The 18,197-nt window shown below is 37.4% G+C and overlaps 1 protein-coding gene across 6 annotated transcripts in view; it reads right to left on the bottom strand.

Annotated features, from left to right (window-relative positions):
* Positions 1-18,197, bottom strand: part of PDS5B (PDS5 cohesin associated factor B) — a 154,850-nt gene that overhangs the window by 26,117 nt on the left and 110,536 nt on the right. For all 6 annotated transcript variants that reach the window (XM_058670877.1, XM_058670879.1, XM_058670878.1 and 3 more), the window contains 5 exons: positions 14,981-15,104; positions 12,868-13,026; positions 8,896-8,964; positions 6,238-6,374; positions 2,011-2,134 (listed from right to left, as the gene is read on the bottom strand). In XM_058670877.1, the coding sequence (XP_058526860.1) occupies positions 2,011-2,134; positions 6,238-6,374; positions 8,896-8,964; positions 12,868-13,026; positions 14,981-15,104 (613 nt within the window). The remainder of the gene's footprint in view (positions 1-2,010; positions 2,135-6,237; positions 6,375-8,895; positions 8,965-12,867; positions 13,027-14,980; positions 15,105-18,197) is intronic.

Consider the following 18,197-nt stretch of genomic DNA (forward strand, 5'->3'; position numbering starts at 1 on the left):
TAGAAAGAGATGAAGGGAAATAGAGAGAAATAAAAAATATAATGATCCCCGAGTTAAACTGAAAAGCAAAAAATCACTGAATTTTCAAAGAAAAACTCAAGATTATATGTACTTCTATGAAATTCTTTTCCCCTCCCACAGAAGTTTTATTTATTATCTTGAATGCAACTATAATTCTAAAATCAACTGTAGTCTCCTGGGATGGCAGCATTTTAGCACAAATACTTGGGGCCCTGTTATCCTGTTATCCTGATTCCTGTTTTGACTTGGCTCAATGCTTTTTTTTTTTTTTTTTTTCTTTTTTTGGTTGTTGTTATATTTTAAAGATTTATTTATTTTTAACTGCAAAGTGAGATATTTATAGAGGAAGATCTTTCATCCACTAATTCACTCCCCAAGTGGCTAAAACGGCCAGGGCTGAGCCAATCCGAAGCCTGGAGCCTGGAGCCTGGAGCCTCTTCCAGGTCTCCTACACAGATGCAGGGTCCCAAGGCTTTGGGCCGTCCTCGACTGCTTTCCCAGGCCACAAGCAGGGAGCTGGAAGGGAAGCAGGGCCACCGGGACACAAACCAGTGCCCGTGTGGGGTCCTGGCATGTTCAAGGTAAGGACTTTAGCTATCAGGTTACTGCACTGGGCGCCAATGCTGTTTTTTCTGGGCAGTTGGGAGTGAATCAATGACTGGAAGATCACCATCTCTCAAGCTCTCTTTTACCTCTCTTCCTTGCTCTTCCACTCTACCTTTAAAACAAATGAATTGTGGGAGCAGGTATTTGTTCCAGCAGTTAAAACATTTGTATTCCTTGTAAGAAAGCCTGGTTCACCTCCTGCCTCAAGTCTCCTGATTGCAGCTTCTGGTTCACGCAGACCCCAGGAAACAGGAGTAATGGCTCAGTAACTGGGCTCCTGTCACTCACAGGGGTAGACCCGGATAAACCTGTTGGCTCCCGAGCAAGCTAGTGCTGGCACCTGGGTTCTGTGCTAGCAGCTGGGAGCACTTACGCAAGCTTGCTGCTTTCTCTTCGCTGCTCAGAAACATTCTTAAAGAATCAGTGTGGAAATGTGCTTCGAATCAGTACAGCATCAGAGGCCTGCTAGTCTATGTCGCAAAGATGCTAAAAACTTGTGAAGTAATCCAGTTGGAAGTTACTCTAGGAAATCCACAAAATAGGAATACGAATGTAGAAGTATCATGGTTCACAATCAAAATTTTTTAGTTCCTGAGCAGTAAGAAAAACTTCTGATCTCAGGGTAAAGCTTACACTGTATTCTCAGATTCCACATTTAGGAATTTGCCTACTCGTCAAGTTTATTAGTGATCCCCCCAAGTCAGTACTCTGGGCAATGTCATGACTATTTGAGAGTAAATAACCAGAGTGAAGTAAAGATCAGGAAAAAGCAAAAGCAGTCTAATGTGCACATCCCCATCCAAGGACAACAGAGGCGGCACTCCTCCTTATCACCCGGTTCAGTGTAAGGGCCCCTTTTGCAGTCTGCGTAACACTGTATTTTTCATTTTTTTGATTGTTGAGAGTTTTTATTAAAATGGCTCTCAGGCCTGATGTTGAACTATCTAGTGTTCTTAAGAATAAAGTGTGATGTGCCTTACAGATGAAGAACCTGTGCTAGATAAATCTCAGGCTTGAATTATAAGGCTCTTGGTTTTGAGTCTGGTGTTAATAAACAGAACTACATACAAGACAGAAGTGTATATTGATCGGCTGATGAAAATGTTTTGACCAGACGCTTGAAGGAATATAACCTTTTATTTTCTTAAACAGAAATAGTGTAGCACTGGCTAATTCAGTGTATGCAGTAACTTTAAAGTACCATCAACTCACTATGTCAGCAACTCAAATCAGTTTTGGAACTCTATTTTTCAATATAATCTAATTTTTATACAATATTATTTTTGAAAGAAAACTCAAGACTTTCACATATGTATCACATGGATGTTTTTCTAAAAGTTAAATACCATATTAAGGAATTTTTTTCATCACCATTTTCCTTACATTAATAGCTAATGCACATAGCTGATACTGTTCCAATGTGATGATTTCATGATAACAAGGTTCTTGTGCTAGCTTCACAATCGCACTCCCAGCAGCCAGTCTCAAGCGCGACATATCTGGTTTACTGAAAAAAAGCAAGAAAAAGTACATATTCTTAATAAGACCATACTTAACAAATTTACTTTTGCAAATATCCTTTTAAAGAGGCTTGATAAAATTAGTGCTCTCTGCAACACGAAAAGACAGCTCAAGGTTCAGCAATCTGCAATTCTTTATAAGATAACCGTCATCGGAATCCAGCCATGCTGACATCCTTGTATTGACTTCTCAGCCTCCAGTTACCAAAAGCAAATTTCCCTCACTTATAAGCAGCTCAACCTGTGATACCCTGTTATAGCAACCTGAACAAACTAAGAGAAAACAACTTAGCTACTGAGCACCATGGTATGTTCACTTCACTGGGGAAGCTTCTGTCTTACACTATGAAATGCCTCTCTGAAACATAACGTTAGGCTAGTACCATAGCATCATTGTAATTTTATCATCCTAAATAGAATATCTTAAGTCTAGAAGAAACAGTGTTCAGGGTTGTTAGGTTGTAGCTATGCCACCAAGGATTTTAGAGTTATGTTAACTTGCAGCTACTGTTTAAAAATATCCTATTTTGTTAATATGCCAACAATTATAACATAAAGAACAAAACAAGGGGAATGAAAGTAGGTACAGCAGGTAAAACATTCAAATTCTTAGCTGGAATTCAGTTAACGAAAGGATCCTTTAAAGTTTCATGAAAGAAATGTGATGAAATGGAGCACACCTCACAGAATTCTAAACCAGTAAATATATCTAATAAATTGTCCTTCATGTAGTGTTACAAGGAAAAACTAACTCCTTCATTATCTATTTTGTAGTCCTATGGTGAAACATTAAGTATCACTCTGTTCATACAACAAATACTGCACCATATAAACAATACTGAATGGGGTTTTAAAAGAAATGACGGTCTCGGCTTCCTTAGCTCTAATAATCTAGTGGGTTCAAGATCCTTTCTTGGGGCTTTGCACAGCAAGTAAAGCTACCGCCTGTGATGTCAGCATCCCACAGAAACAGCAATTCCATATCCCACCTGCAACATTTCCAATCCAGATCCTTGCTAATGTACCAGGGACAGCAGTGGAGGATGGTCCAATGCTTGGACCCCTGCACAAACATGGGAGATCCGAAAGAAGTTCCTGGCATAAGAATGGCTCCAGCCACTGTGGCCATGGGAGAACGCAACCAAAAAATGAAGATCTGTTTCTCTCTCTAATTCTACCTCAAATAAATAAGCTTTTTTAAAAAAAAAAATCCTTCCCTTACCATTATAAGGATTATGTAAAAATATTGACTGAATGCACACTATAATTAATAAGGTTCTGAAATTGCAAAACATATCCCAAAGGTGCTTCCCATTCATCAACAGCAATACTCCAAGTAGCTACTAACAGATGAATGATGGTTTAGAGTGTATCAGTCTGCTAGCAGTTAATGCTTTCTGCACAGCAATATACATGCTACTTATATATTTGTCCCTACAATCCTCTATATAAATCAGTGTTTCGTATTTAGCTTTTTTCTTTTAGCTTTAAAAAGCAGAAATTTTCCTTCAAATATACAGATATTTAAGCTGTAAAACCAAAAAGTGAGCATCCTATAAGACAGACACTGATGCCAAAACCCACAGCTGTACCTGCTTTGTTCCCAGCAGTAATCCTTACTGCTACTCCAAGCAGCCCTTAATGTTTTAAAATGTCCTATGGACTCCTCAGAACTCAGCTTATGATATTTCTTTATTATTGCATCTTTAATATGCACAATCCTTATATAAATGCTCTAAGAAGATATTTATAATCCTTACTTTACAGAAGAAAAAAACAGAAACAAGTCAGTCAAATAAAATGATAAATAAAAGTGGATAAATGATGGAATTTGAACTTGAATGTGTGGAATCTACCTTCTTTGTGCCTCCATTCCTTGACCACTGATACATAATGCTCCACTAAAATAAGTTAATAGGGCCTGCCAGTAGCCTAGCGCCTAAAGTCCTAGTCTTGCATGTGCTGTGATCGCACATGGGCGCTGGTTCTAATCCCAACGGACCCGCCTCCCGTCCAGCTCCCTGCTTGTGGCCTGAGAAAGCATTCAAGGACAGCCCAAAGCCTTGGGACCCTGCACCCATGTGGGAGACCCAGAAGAAGCTCCTGGCTACTGGCTTCAGATCATCTCAGCGCTAGCCGTTGCTGCCACTTGGGGAGTGAATCAGCGGATGGAAGATCTTCCTGTCTCTCCTCCTCTCTGTATATCCAATAAAAAGAAATAAATCTTTATATTTAAACACTGACCTACAAAGGGTACTTCCAAAAGTTCAGAGAAAAATATTAAATGAGCATTATTTGGCACAAGAAAATCCACCTGAAATCCATACATTTTCATAATACGCATTTTCCATGAACTTCCTTCTTTAAAAGAATTTACATCTGTTTCTCTACATATTTATCCATTCACTCATTGAAATGCAGAGCAAAAGAGATCTTCCATTAAATGATACATTGCCCAAATGATACAAATCATTCCTGCTTTTACTTAAAAGGAACAGAGATCTTCCACCTACTGTTTCACTCCCCAAATGGCTGCAAGAGCCATGGTGGATCAGGCCAAACCAAGGAGTATGCAATATCATATGGGTGTTCCACAAGGAGAGTTAAGAGCCCAAGCACTTGGACCTTTGTTGTTGTTGGTGGTGGTGGTTTGTTTTTGGTTTTTTTGCTGCCTTATCAGGCACATTAGCAGGAAGCAGGACTCAAAGTTGAGCAGTCAGAACTTGAATGGGTGCACTGACACAGGATGCAAGCATGACAAGGGGCATTGATCCCCTGCGGCACAATGCCAGCCCTGTCCCATGAAATTCTATACTCCTCACGTAATTTCAAAAATATTTTACACTATATAAAACTTACTTTGCTTTCCATGAATTTCTGAAGAATTCTCACGTAAATTATAGAAGTATACACAACAATCAGATCGAAGTAGATAGATGAGATCCATTAACAGAATATTAAGCTTTCTTTGAAAAGTGTATGTTACAGTACACAATGAGTAAAACATACAAAAACAGAAATGAAAGAAATGTACAAAGTACTTGGCAGTCATATTTCTATTTTCTCATCAAAGTCTTTAGATATACAAACTGGAAGAAAATTATTTTTCTACTTTGTATTAGTAGAGACCCTGAAAAGTATTACATGTACATAAAGGGAAACCTCTTAATTTTAACATTGACATAATAGCCTCTACCCCAATCAGTGATTCTAATCACCCTATGCTACTTCACAAGGGATAAGTGTCATGTACAACAGGTTAGTCACATTGCTGCTTGAGTTATCTGCAGTCCAGACTGGAGTACTCCTTCAAGTCCTAGTTCCTTAGCTTCTGTTTCGGATCCCTGCTGATATGACAGGAAGGTAGTATACAATGGCTCAAACACTTGAATCCCTGTTACCCACATGAGAAACATGGAATGAGTTCCTGGCTCCTGGTTTCAACCTAGCTCAACCCCAGCACTTCACATTCGGGGTGTGTACCAACAGACAGGCAATCTCAGTGTCTTCCTCTCTTTCTGCCACTCTTTCAAATAAATAAAAATAACATGTACATGTAAACTACAATTAAATGCCTTAGGAGAAAATATTTCATTATAAAATAATAGATAATATAGGTATAATCATTATTTTTATTTCACAGGTGAAGAAAAAAAGAGATTGAAGAAAATTACTAAAGTTCATTTAACTACAGAGTAGAAGACAAGATTTGAATTCTAACTCCAGAATCCAAGTTTTCAATCATTGTACCAGATTCATCTTTCAAACAAAACAAAACAAACTCTGTGTTTAAAATCATTCACATTAATGCATTTTATAACACCTGAATTCACATACACTTCTGGAAACAGATTCACTAAAGTGCCCTCTGATCAGTGGGATCTTTTTCCTTTAGACACTGAAGTAAACAGAAAATTTCAGTTATTCATGAAATATTGACACTTTCACACAGTCCCAAAAGAAAGCATCTATATTCTGAAATATGTATAATGTTCAGTAACAATCAGAAGGCTATATTAATATCAGTACTTTCAGTAGTTACACCAGGAGTTAAAATTTTGTGCAAGAGAACTCTGAAATAATTGCATACCTAATTTTCCCTTGTTCTGTCAAGTCTCCATCACTATGCAGTATTGTTGTTAACAATCTCAAGGTAGAAGTTCCTGATTTACTGTGATTGTTTTTCATTCCAAGTAGCCATCGAACCATCATTTTAATAGCCTGAATCTATTTAAAAGTTAACAGACAAAACATTGAGACTTTAAATTTCTACATCTACATTAAATAAATTATTTTTAAATGACTTAAGAAAAATCACTCACATATGTATATATGTAAATATACAACTGATTGTTTTGTATTACTTTCACTTCCCAAAGGAGGGACAAATGACTTAACTAAGGATCTGTTTTCCTTCCTTTCTGTAATACTTTTACAACATGTATCCACCTTTTAGTACCTAGAATAAAATATGCTATTTTCCCTATCAATCATATTTAATCTTTTCTATCTAATATCAATATCCGTTTGTTCTACATTACATAATTATAAAGCAAGATCTTTACATGGGTATTGCCTTAAGTGTTTATAACAACCTCTTTAAAAAAAGATCATAACACCTCTTTAAAAAATAATGTACATTAACCATTTGGCTTACTCATTAAAATGTAGTTAAGACACGACACCCCACACTGAAGTAGCTAGGTTCAGTCCCTGGCTCCGGCTCTTGATTCCAGAACGTGGGCTACTAGAGCAGTGATGGCTTATGTAGTTGGATGCCTGCCAGCCACATAAGGAATTCTGAACTGAATTCTCAGCTCCTGGCTTTAGCTCTTCTGCCTCAGCAAGCCTTTGGGAAGTAAAGCAGAGGACAGGAGCACTCACTCTCTCTACTTGTATCTTTCACCCTCATAAATAATATTTTTTTAAGAATTAAAAATTAGGGCCCAGTGGCGTGGACTAGTGGCTCAAAGTCCTCGCCTTGAACGCACCGGGATCCCATGTGGGTGCCAGTTCTAATCCCGGCGGCCCTGCTTCCCATCCAGCTCCCCACTTGTGGCCTGGGAAGGCAGCCAAGGATGGCCCAAAGCTTTGGGATCCTGCACCCACGTGGGAGACCCGGAAGAGGCTCCTGGTTCCTGGCTTCGGATTGGCGCAACACGGGCCATTGTTCTCACTTGGGGAGTGAATCATCAAACAGAAGATCTTCCTCTCTGTCTCTCCTCCTCTCTGTATATCTGACTTTGTAATAAAAATAAATAAATCTTTAAAAAAAAAATTAAAAATTCTATGGGGGCCAGCGTAGTGGCGTAGCAAGGTTCAAATCCCAGCTGCTCTACTGCTGATACAACCTCCTGCTTGTGGCCTGAGAAAGCAACAAAAGATGGTCCAAGTCCTTGGGCCCCAATAACCCATGGAGGGACCCAGAAGAATCTCCTGGCTCCCAGCTTTGGATTGGCTCAGCTTCAGCCATTGCAGCCATTCAGGTAGGCTGGATGAAAGATCTCTCTCTGTGTCTCTCCTTCATCAAAACAGATAAAATCATAAGACAAACAAAAGTGTTATTATCTTTCACATATCATCTCAACTAAGAGGTAAGATTTAAAGAGCTAAGACTCCAAATCTAAATATGACTTACATAGGCAGGTGACACACACTCAAAAAATGCTTTTGGTGGGAATCTGGTAAGCATAAGCATAATGGCAGGTGCCTGCATTCCAGGCCAGCTCTGTTACTCAACCTCACAAAAACTGCTGCTTGAGATCAAGGCTGAGATAACAAATTGACACTAAAACTCAAAAGTATTAAACATCATTTAATTATGCCAAAGATCTATCTGCTCCTGAGATCTGCAGAAATACTTTCAGAATCTGAAGCAGGAAGAACACGAATAGGTAGGTCCAAATATGAAAAATAAACACATGCAGTCCAAGTCCAAAAGGTTTACAAAAAATTGCAACTAAAGATCACAATTTATATTTGCTCTTGCCTTTCACATTTTAGTAGTTGGCTGAGATGAAGTCTAAATTACAGACACAAATGGCTTTAAATAGATTAAAACTGCCCATTCTGGGGAAAATTAATGTTTTCATGTAAACCTTTTAATTCAAGAAATTAAAATTTTTACATTTTAATTTTTACATTTTAAATTTTACAGCAATATTTTTACATTTTTTCATTTCTTTAAGAGGCAAGGTTCACTTCCTAAACGCCCCCAGCAGCAGCCAGGAGCTCAACGTACGCCATATCGGTGGCAGGACTCAACTACCTGAGCCATCACTGCTGCCTCCCGGCAATCTCTATTACCAGGGAGCTAGTGTCAGCATTTGCAGTTACGTATTTAATTCTGGAACTCCAATATGGGACAGAAGTGCCTTAACTAACATCTTACCTTCTAAGCTAAATACCTGCCTTGAATTAAAAAACAGAATAGCTATATTAAAGCTTGTAAAAGATGAACAGTCTGAAATCCAGACTGTCATCTTTATTCAACAGTTAAAAGTCTGTAAGAAAATTACCAATGTCTTTTGCAATAAAAGAGTTATTCTACAAATCAGATTACACGCAGTTGTCCAATAAGCCCTGCTTCTCGGTATTACCGCACATTCCTACAACACATGAGATAATGTTACTTAGTAACTACAGTAGTTGATTTCTTGCAATCTCGCCTTTGTGACAAGAATACATTTCTATGCTCTTCATAATCCTGCAATATATTAAAATCTGTAAGTACATGAATGTTACTCACTTTGACCATTGTTTCAGGAGAAACTTCTTCATCTGGAACCCAAAGTTTAGTTGTCTTTTTCCCTGGAAGCTAAACAAGAACTTAGAACTTTAAAACATAAATATAAACATTCCTGTTCAATTAATATTTCATGAATGAATGAAAGCTGCACCTCCCACAGCAACAGTCATCACACAAAACAAAAATATTTCTTCTAACTTGATTTATTAAAAAAGGCTGAACATTTCTCCTCACCAACACCCAGATACACACTAAAAGACCCATCATGAATTAGTTCTTAGTTATGTGGTATAGCTAACTTTAACCTCTTAGTTCCTTGACAAGAACTAGGACAATCAATCAATCAATAAATTAAGTGAGCCAAGTGGTGTTGTTTTTAAATACGAGGATATTTTTAAAGCATCTTTTAAAATGACAAAACATACACACAAATACATGCATACCTATTAGCAGGGCAGGGCCAGAGTCAACAGGGGGAAAAAATGCACCTAGACCAAGAAAAAGTTTCAGGCTCCTGGCTTCTATGTGGCACAGCCCTAATTGTTGTGGTTACCTGGGGAGTGCATAAAGATCAATCCACCAAACTCTCTCCTGCCTTTTACTGTCTTTGAAATAAATTAGTGCTAAATTGTAACAACCATTTTTAAAAACTCAGAAATTAAATATATGTAAAAATGTGATTTATCAATTTCATGCACAACAACACAGTCTAAAGAAATTCCTGCTCATAAGCATTAGGCGGCCACTGTAAGGTTTTAGTAGTAGAACTGTTCCAAATGAAAAAAATCTAAAAATGGAAATATTTCAAATCCACTCTGAATAAACAAGCACATTTTATTTTCCACAATGAAATAATATAATGAATGAAGCACAGCTAGATTTAATTACAGATTATTTCAGAAATGAATGTTAACTGATAAAAGCTAGACACTGAAGACTTTAGATGGTGAAACCTAATTTTATTTTTCCCGGTGAGGTGGGAATAGGGCCCTCAGCCAAGCTGGGCAGGAGCAACAGCAGTGTGAAACAATTTTGTAAGTTTTATAAACAGTTCGAAATAGACCACACACACACACACACACATGAGTGCTTTTAAATGTATATATGTGTGTATATATAGTGTGTGTAAAATATATATATAGTAAAATTAGTATGGATTTTTAAGTTAGGGAAAAAGGAATTAAAACTTTTGGAATGTGCATACCAGGACCAGGAAAGAAATATGTAGAAAGAAGGACTGGAGAGTAATAAAACCAGGAGATGACACTTCACAGGTATTATTATTATAAAATGATCATGTAAATTATAAAAATGTTACATATGTTCCTTTGTAAATGCCAAATGTAACATTAAAATGGCTAATGAGTTAGAAAAGGTGAACCTCTATTCCTATAGAAGCCGACTAAGCTATGATGAACTAATCTTCCCACCAGAAAGAACAGGAAAGCTGACCCAGCCTTCTGTTACTATCACTGGGAAGACTACAGAGTGACCACAGCAGGGACAACTGCAGAGCAACGTTCTAAAGAGGAGGTAAATCAACGATTTGAACCTGACACTGAGACAGTTGCTCCTCGATTTAGATTGTTGGTTCTCAAAGGGAAAGAAGGGATTATAAAGTTGAGGAAAGCTTTCATTACTATCACAGACGCCAAGGATGAAAATTTGGAATTCTGGGCCCAACAAGGACTAGAAACCTTGTTAAACAGCACAGCCTTTTGGGTAGATTCCAACCAAATATACCTAAACATAAACATGACCAGAGAAAGCATCAGACTTCAAAGTCCAGCTTTCAACACACAGAGGTACTCTGACAGCCCAACAGCTGGCCAAGAGCAAACAATTCTCTCTGGAGGGAGAAATTCCCAGCCAAAAATTCAAATAATCCCTCAACTTTTTATACAAAAATGCTACTATTCAATATAACATGTGCAAGGTAAGACTTGATGAAAAAAATCCAGAGGAAAACTAGGAGAAACAGATACTGAATGAACCTAATAGATTAGTACTCAATAATTTAACTACAATGGAGATGTCCAAGGATTAAATAACAAGATAATTCTGGTAGCAATCAAACACTATTCTAACAAACAGGAACTCTGGAACTGTTTGTACAAATAAAAACTTAATACACAAGTGTGACATGAGACAAAACTTGGAGAATGAGTGAACTCAAAGGTAAGTGAAAAGAAAACAAAATCCAGAGCAGGAACAAGATCTGGCAGAAAAGTATGTAGAAAATCATGTCAAGACTGCTGGGTCGCCAGAACCACCAGAACAAAACAAAGCATTTTTCTCAACCTGTAAACAGAGCAGACAAGTAGTATTTGAAGAGATGACAGTGAAAAGTTACTCAAATTTATGACAGATGCCAAGCCATAAATTCTAGAGTTACAAGTCCCAAGTACACTATGAAGAAAATATACTCAGATAAGTCATATTAAAAGTAGAAATGAATACAAAGCAGGAAAGTTTAAAGTCTTCAGCACAAAAAGACAGATATGCCTAACATAGTACTTGTCTTTCTACCTATTTGTTTCTCTCTCTCAAGCAAATGAAAATATTTTTATTAAAAGCATGAAGCAAAAAAAAGACATTTTCAGACAAAAACTGACATGACCAATTAGCAAAAATTCATCACTAACTGATAAATAAAGTAGTTCTTTGGGTAGAAATAAACTCATCCAACAGAAAATAATGAAAAAGGACAACATGTTGGCAAATTTAAATGAGTATTAATTATATTAAATAGCAAATAGGAAAGGTCCCAGAACAAAAACACCAAATAAACATTCTAGAATTCCCTATGCTATGCCCAAAGTTTAAAACACACTATTTTATCTGCCTCCTTAGCGCAGTAGGCAGCGCATCAGCCTCATAAAACACACTATTTTACACCATACCTTAGTAAGTCAAAAAGCTCATATTGTATCATCCACAGCAACTACTAACAGAATAATATAAAACTAACAGGTTGGTAAAGAGATGGTGGCAGATGGTGGAGCCAGGGCCTGCCTTTGCTCCCAAGAGACCCCTTCACAGCATATTTACCATGAAGGAAGAAACGTCTTGGGCCCAGGTAAGCCCAGAACTCACTCACCATGTGGCAGTGGTGGCTGTGGCCAGGAACCCTGGCATTGAGTTCAACCTGGCTTGGGTATTCCCTCTACCCTACCCCGAGGTCGAACTCCTCTAGGTCCCTCCCGCCACAAGATGGTGGCAGCGGGTCCAGACAAAAATCTCGAGGGATGCAATCTACACAAACATCTGTACCACTGAATCTCCACAAGCTACTCTCCTGGCTTAAAGGAGCACAGCTTTAAAATGGAGTAACGGCAAGCACAGAAATGGTGGAGATGACACATATGCCAATACGGTGAAGCTACCTTGTTAGAGAACAGAAAGTTTACATTATAATTCTTTCCATTCTGGAGCAAGCCTAGAACAGTGCTGGGGACACAAAGACACAAAATTGATGTTTACACAGGGATCTATGTTTAAGTACATAAGTATGCACATTCACAAAAATTCATCTGACTTTAAGTTGATTTTCCCAGACACAAACACACCCTGCCCATTTACACACAATCAGGATAAAGTCATTCATTCTTCCATTATGTTTTTGCCCATGACTTTTGCTTTTTAAGTTATATATGTATGGGAAAGAAGAAGCTACAGTCATAACTAACTGGTAAAAAAAAAGCTTTTCTAATACAAATTGAACACCTATAAAACTGAAACAGAACCAGGTGAAATTTTTTTTATTTCTCCAAGGATGTATTTAGGTTATATACCAATGTTTAAAACCACATCTCAGTGTGACTCTACTTAAAATGGAGATAGAGCATATTTACTACACTTGGAAAACATAAAATACATAACCAAAGGGAAAGGTGATTAATATACTTTGTTTCACATAAAAAGTTTTAGAAGACAACATTACCAAACAGAAATCTAAAAAACATAAATTACCCGATCGTTCATGAGAAGATCTTTCACAATGAAAGTAGCTACCAAAGACTTCAACGGCGCAGCGAACTGATCAGGTGCAAGGAGAGCAATGTGACCAATAGTAACCAAGGGTGTGATGAGATGTTCCAGGTTGCTTGGATCTAGACTTTTATGTAGAGGCTGAAAATGAGAAGAAAAAATATCTAACCCTATACATATGCCAACAAACAGTTTGCGTATTTCACCTTATATGATCACCACTACACATTATATACACAAGCTATCACCATGTGGGTTCTAAGGGAGTACATTAGAGACTGTTGGGGCTCACCAACAACTTTCTCTTCTACTTCCTGTACATCTGGAGAGTTCTACCTGTGGGTTTCTCTGCAGATAAGTGAGGGTAGTCAGGCTGTTTTGGTCAAGTAGAGGAACTGAAAGCTCAGAGCTCCAGGCCTGCCCCGAGACAACAGTAAGGTCTTCTCAACAGGCTCGGTTTATTAACTGGCTGCCATAATGCTAAGAATTCAGTAAAACTAAAAAGAGAATTACTCAGAAAAATGGTAGGAGGTCATTAAAATAGACCAGTGCACTTCTGGAGTAAAAAATTAAGCTTGGACTGTCTAGTCGCTTGCATTTTGAGAGGGATGAATATTAAACATCATAACCAATGATTTTTGTTATTCAACAAATTCAACTGTCGATATGCATTTTGTTGTGATAAAAAAATGAACATTTACAAAATGACATAAAAGTAACGAAGGAAGACTTGACAAAAATATCCTATCACTGACACATGCATATGAATAAAGTATCTGAAAAACTCCCACACTGCATACTAGGACCTGAAAGGAATATGACCCGTTCTTATCCAACATATTAGGGCAACAGGAAGCCTCATTTAATCATGGTTATATTTAAATTAGTTTATTTTGTGTCCCTCTGACAAGTTCCCTTAATATTTCTACTATACATCTAGTTAAGCATGAGTTTATTCTTCACACTGCAAACTAATGACGTGCAAATAGCATTTAAAAGTTAGTTTTTATTAGTTTGCTAACTCATCACAATAAATAATTTCTGAAAAAACAAAATTTGTGGCAAGATTCTAGATTAGTGACAAACTCTGAGACAAATTCTTCTGTGAAACCCTTCTCTGAAAGCCAAAGAAGCAAGTATACAACAGGAGTATGACTAGAGCAGTATAACTACATAGCATACAGCAGACACGACAACACAATGAAAATAAAATAAGTTATATCAGTATTATTTTGTAGGGAACAAAAAGGATACTGCAAAAAAAAAACTATGCTATCAGTTTCTTACAAACCAACATGAATTTCTTAAAAGCATTCCAATACACAAAGCAGATTCCTGAAAACTACATTCCTTGCTATGTACAGTAAAGATCTGGCCTAGAAAATAAAACTACATTCTTTTTTTCCTTAGTTCATTAACATAAAACAGAAAAACATTACAGATTAGCCTTAGTTTGTAAAATTGCGATAATAAGTCAAAATGTGTTAAACAGCTTTGGCATAATTGCCAAATGGTTTTGATTTCATTTAGTTGATTTGCAATAACAAAGCTAGCAAAGGCAGCTAATTTTAGTAGCTTTCAATAAAACTACAATGCACAGGTAACATTATAAAAATATAGAAAATAAGCTAAAATATGTAGTGAAAATATTTTATATCTACACATGATTAGATCAATTATAGAAAGCACAAATTTATTTAAATTGTCAGTCAGTACTGACAAAAATCGGACAATATTAAAAAAACAGCATCTCAAACAGAATTCAGTTTTTCTGAACCTATAAACTGACAGATCATCTATTTCCTACTATAAAAATTTATGGCTTTATATGTAATTATTTGTTAGTGAAAAATAATCTCCAAATACATATAAATATGAAGCTGTCATTAAGTAAGCTTTGCTTGCTGAATTTCTGTTAGCAATAAATAGATCTCAGTAATCAGACATTTTTATAACCACTTGTCAACGTTGACTTTCATGCAAGGTGTGAAAATATACAAAATGATAGATCACCAAATGTATATATTCTGTACAATCACCAGCAGCTGCTTTTTTTTTAACTACAACATATGAAACAATCTTTTCTTTTTATTACCTCAAATATCTGAGCAAACTGGGTCTCCTTGCTAGAAAATATTGCATGGATACAGTGAATTGCATATTTAGCTTGACGGGGGGGTCCTTTCTTAGATTTATGATGTAGAACAGGTAGCAAGGCTCTAAAAAACAAATGTAGGATTTAAAATCAATAAACCAGAAAAACCAACATGATTTATACTAGATAACTTAGCAATCTCATTTTTAAAGTAAAGTTTTGTAAAACCAATAAATTACCAGGACCTTCTAATCCATTTTCAAGCTTACAATTTTGTTCCATGAACATCAGTGTTAAAATACAATCCAAACACATTTTTTACTCAATAATGACAAATATAATCCAAGTAGGTGGACACGACCTCTTCTCAACATTTCCATTTAGGCAGGCCTCACAGCCATTATTCCAGCTAAGCTTCTACACCTCACACAAAGACCATTACAAGGGTACATAACTGTACTTCTTCTTCTTCAAGGTTCCATTGCTTGTGACACATCCTTCACTTTATAACAGAACAAGTTCATTAAAGAAAATCTGATTAATCAATATTTATTAAGCAATCTTACATGTCAGGCATTTATATTACATGCCCTATATTCCTGCTCTTTATCATATAGCACTTTAGAGATGATCAAATAATAACAGTTTAACAAAAATACATATTGTGTCACACTGTAATGCCTGCTAGACAAAGGGAGAAAAAAGGACATGAACAGAGTATGGAAAAGGATATGTATGAGTGGAACAATTTTAACCCGAAGACCTCTCTGATAAAGCAACATGAGCAGAGTTCTGAAGGTGTTGGAGAGTGTGTCTGGGAAGCCTAAGGATCAGACATCCTTCTTATCACTGTATCTATCAATCAACAACTGAAAGTGAATACTGAATAAAGCAAGAACTCTTAGATTAACTATTATTCTAACATCTCACAGCAAGTAACCCTCTTCATTGACAAATATCAACCCAAAGCTCCAGTAATGACAATTTAGAGATGAGATAAAGATACAATGAGAACTCTGTATATTTAAAAATATAACTCTGCAATTAAATTGTTATTTAAGAATAGGTCCTTAAAGATAACAACTATGATAAAAGACAAATTGAGAAGGATTTTTTAAATTACATACTGCAAAGAAAGGTTAATATTTCCAACACAAAAGACCTTCTAGGGCTCAGCAGCGTGGCATGGTGGCTAAGGTCCTCACCTTGATCCCATATGGCTGCTGGTTCTAATCCCGGAAGCTCCACTTCCTCTCTGTCTCTCCTCCTCTCAGTATATCTGACTTTGTAATAAAAATAAAATAAATCTTTAAAAAAAAAAAAGAACTTCTAAAAATAGAATGAGAACAGATCTACAATAAAAATCCAGTTTTATGCAAACAGGTAGAAAGCACTTTGACAAAAGACAAACTGCACTGAAATATATGAAAAAATGTTTCCTCACTGAATGAACAAAATTGCAACAGAATGTCTGCTTCAAATTATGATGGGGTAACTGTAATCAGATTTAATCATCCAGAAAATAAGATAAATGCATTAAAATGAGATAAACACGTGAAAGGTTTCAGATGCCAGGCAACAGGCAGTACAATACTATGTATCCAAAGAGGTAAGAGACAAACTACGTCATCCTATGTTTACCCTAGTGGGCCCCACCAACTGAGCCAAAGTGGAGGGAGACACAGAGGAGAGCCAGTGAGTCCAAGGCAGCTCTGACTTCTAGGGAAGAACAACAAAGAGGGGCAGCTAGAGGGCAAGGAAGAGGTTACAAATATGTTGACCCACCATGAGCTACACCCAAATATGGTTAGAAAATGACCTGTCATACTCAAGAAACAAAGAAAAAGAACAAAATCCTGAACCAGGGAAAAGACTTTAGGAAAGCAGGCAGACAGCAAAGTCCTTCAATACACAGGGGTGATAACAACTCATACTTCATTCAACCATGGTGGAAATATCTGGTAATAAAACCCGGGTAAAAGTTAATTAAATAGGGGCCTGGCTCAATAGCGTAGTGATTAAAGTCCTCGCCTTGAACGTGCCAGGATCCCACATGTGTGCCGGTTCTAATCCCAGTAACCTGTTTCCCATCTGGCTCCCTGCTTGTGGCCTGGGAAAGCAGTTGAGGATGGCCCAAAGCCTTGGGACCCTGCACCTACGTGGGAGACCCGGAAGAGCTCCTGGCTTTGGATTGGCTCAGCTCCAGCCATTGTGGTCACTTGCGGAGTAAACCATCGCATGGAAGATCTTCTTCTCTGTCTCTCCTCCTCTCTGTATATCTGCCTTTCCCATAAAAATAAATAAATCTTTTTAAAAAAAAGTTAATTAAGTAGCACCCAGCATAGCAGCCTAGTGGCTAAAGCCTTTACTTGCATGTGCCAGGAACCCATATGGATGTCAGTTCTAATTCCGGCAGCCCTGCTTCCCATCCAGCTCCCTGCTTATGGCCTGGGAAAGCAGCCGAGGATGGCCCAAAAACTTGGGACCCTGAACCTGCGTGGGAGACCCAGAAGAATTTCCTGGCTCCTGGCTTCGAATCAGCTCAGCTCAGCTCTGGCCACTGCGGCCGCTTGGGGAGTGAATCATCGGACAGAAGATCTTCCTCTCTGTCTCTCCTCCTCTCTGTATATCTGATTTTCCAATAAAAATAAATAATTTTTAAAATTAATTAAATAGAGAGGTGATATAGGATGTGCAAATACAGCTAGCACAACATTCTCAAATAAATAAATAAATAGGTCTCCCCTTATTCCCCCCCCCACTTCCCTGGGATCCAGAAGAAACGGAAAACTTGGAAACAATGGTCTCACTTTCTCCTAACCCTCAATCCTTCCCACCCTGATTAACTAAGTAAAAAAAAATTTGTAAAGTCTTACATGCCCAAACAGAAACGAAAAACATTAAAAAAAAAAAAAAGATCTAAACGGAACTGCTAAATGTGGGGGAGCTGACCTGAGAAACCAAGATGATCAACATCAGATTCCATCTTGCAGAAAATCAATAAATTGAAGACAGGAACAAAAACTTAAATGAATTGACAAAGCACAGCAGTAGGCAGATTACTGAACTTCCAAAAGGTTCCTGGCACAGCTGACACAGGCACTGGCCATGTACCGCCCCGCCCCCACTACTAAGATTCCCAAGGGAAGGGTCAGGTAGGCCAAAGTGGGTGGTGAAGTAACAGCCCAACAAGTGATGAAAGAGATGTGTAAATGTT

Source organism: Ochotona princeps, chromosome 12 (genome assembly GCF_030435755.1).
Source record: "Ochotona princeps isolate mOchPri1 chromosome 12, mOchPri1.hap1, whole genome shotgun sequence".
NCBI classification, from domain to species: Eukaryota; Metazoa; Chordata; class Mammalia; order Lagomorpha; family Ochotonidae; genus Ochotona; species Ochotona princeps.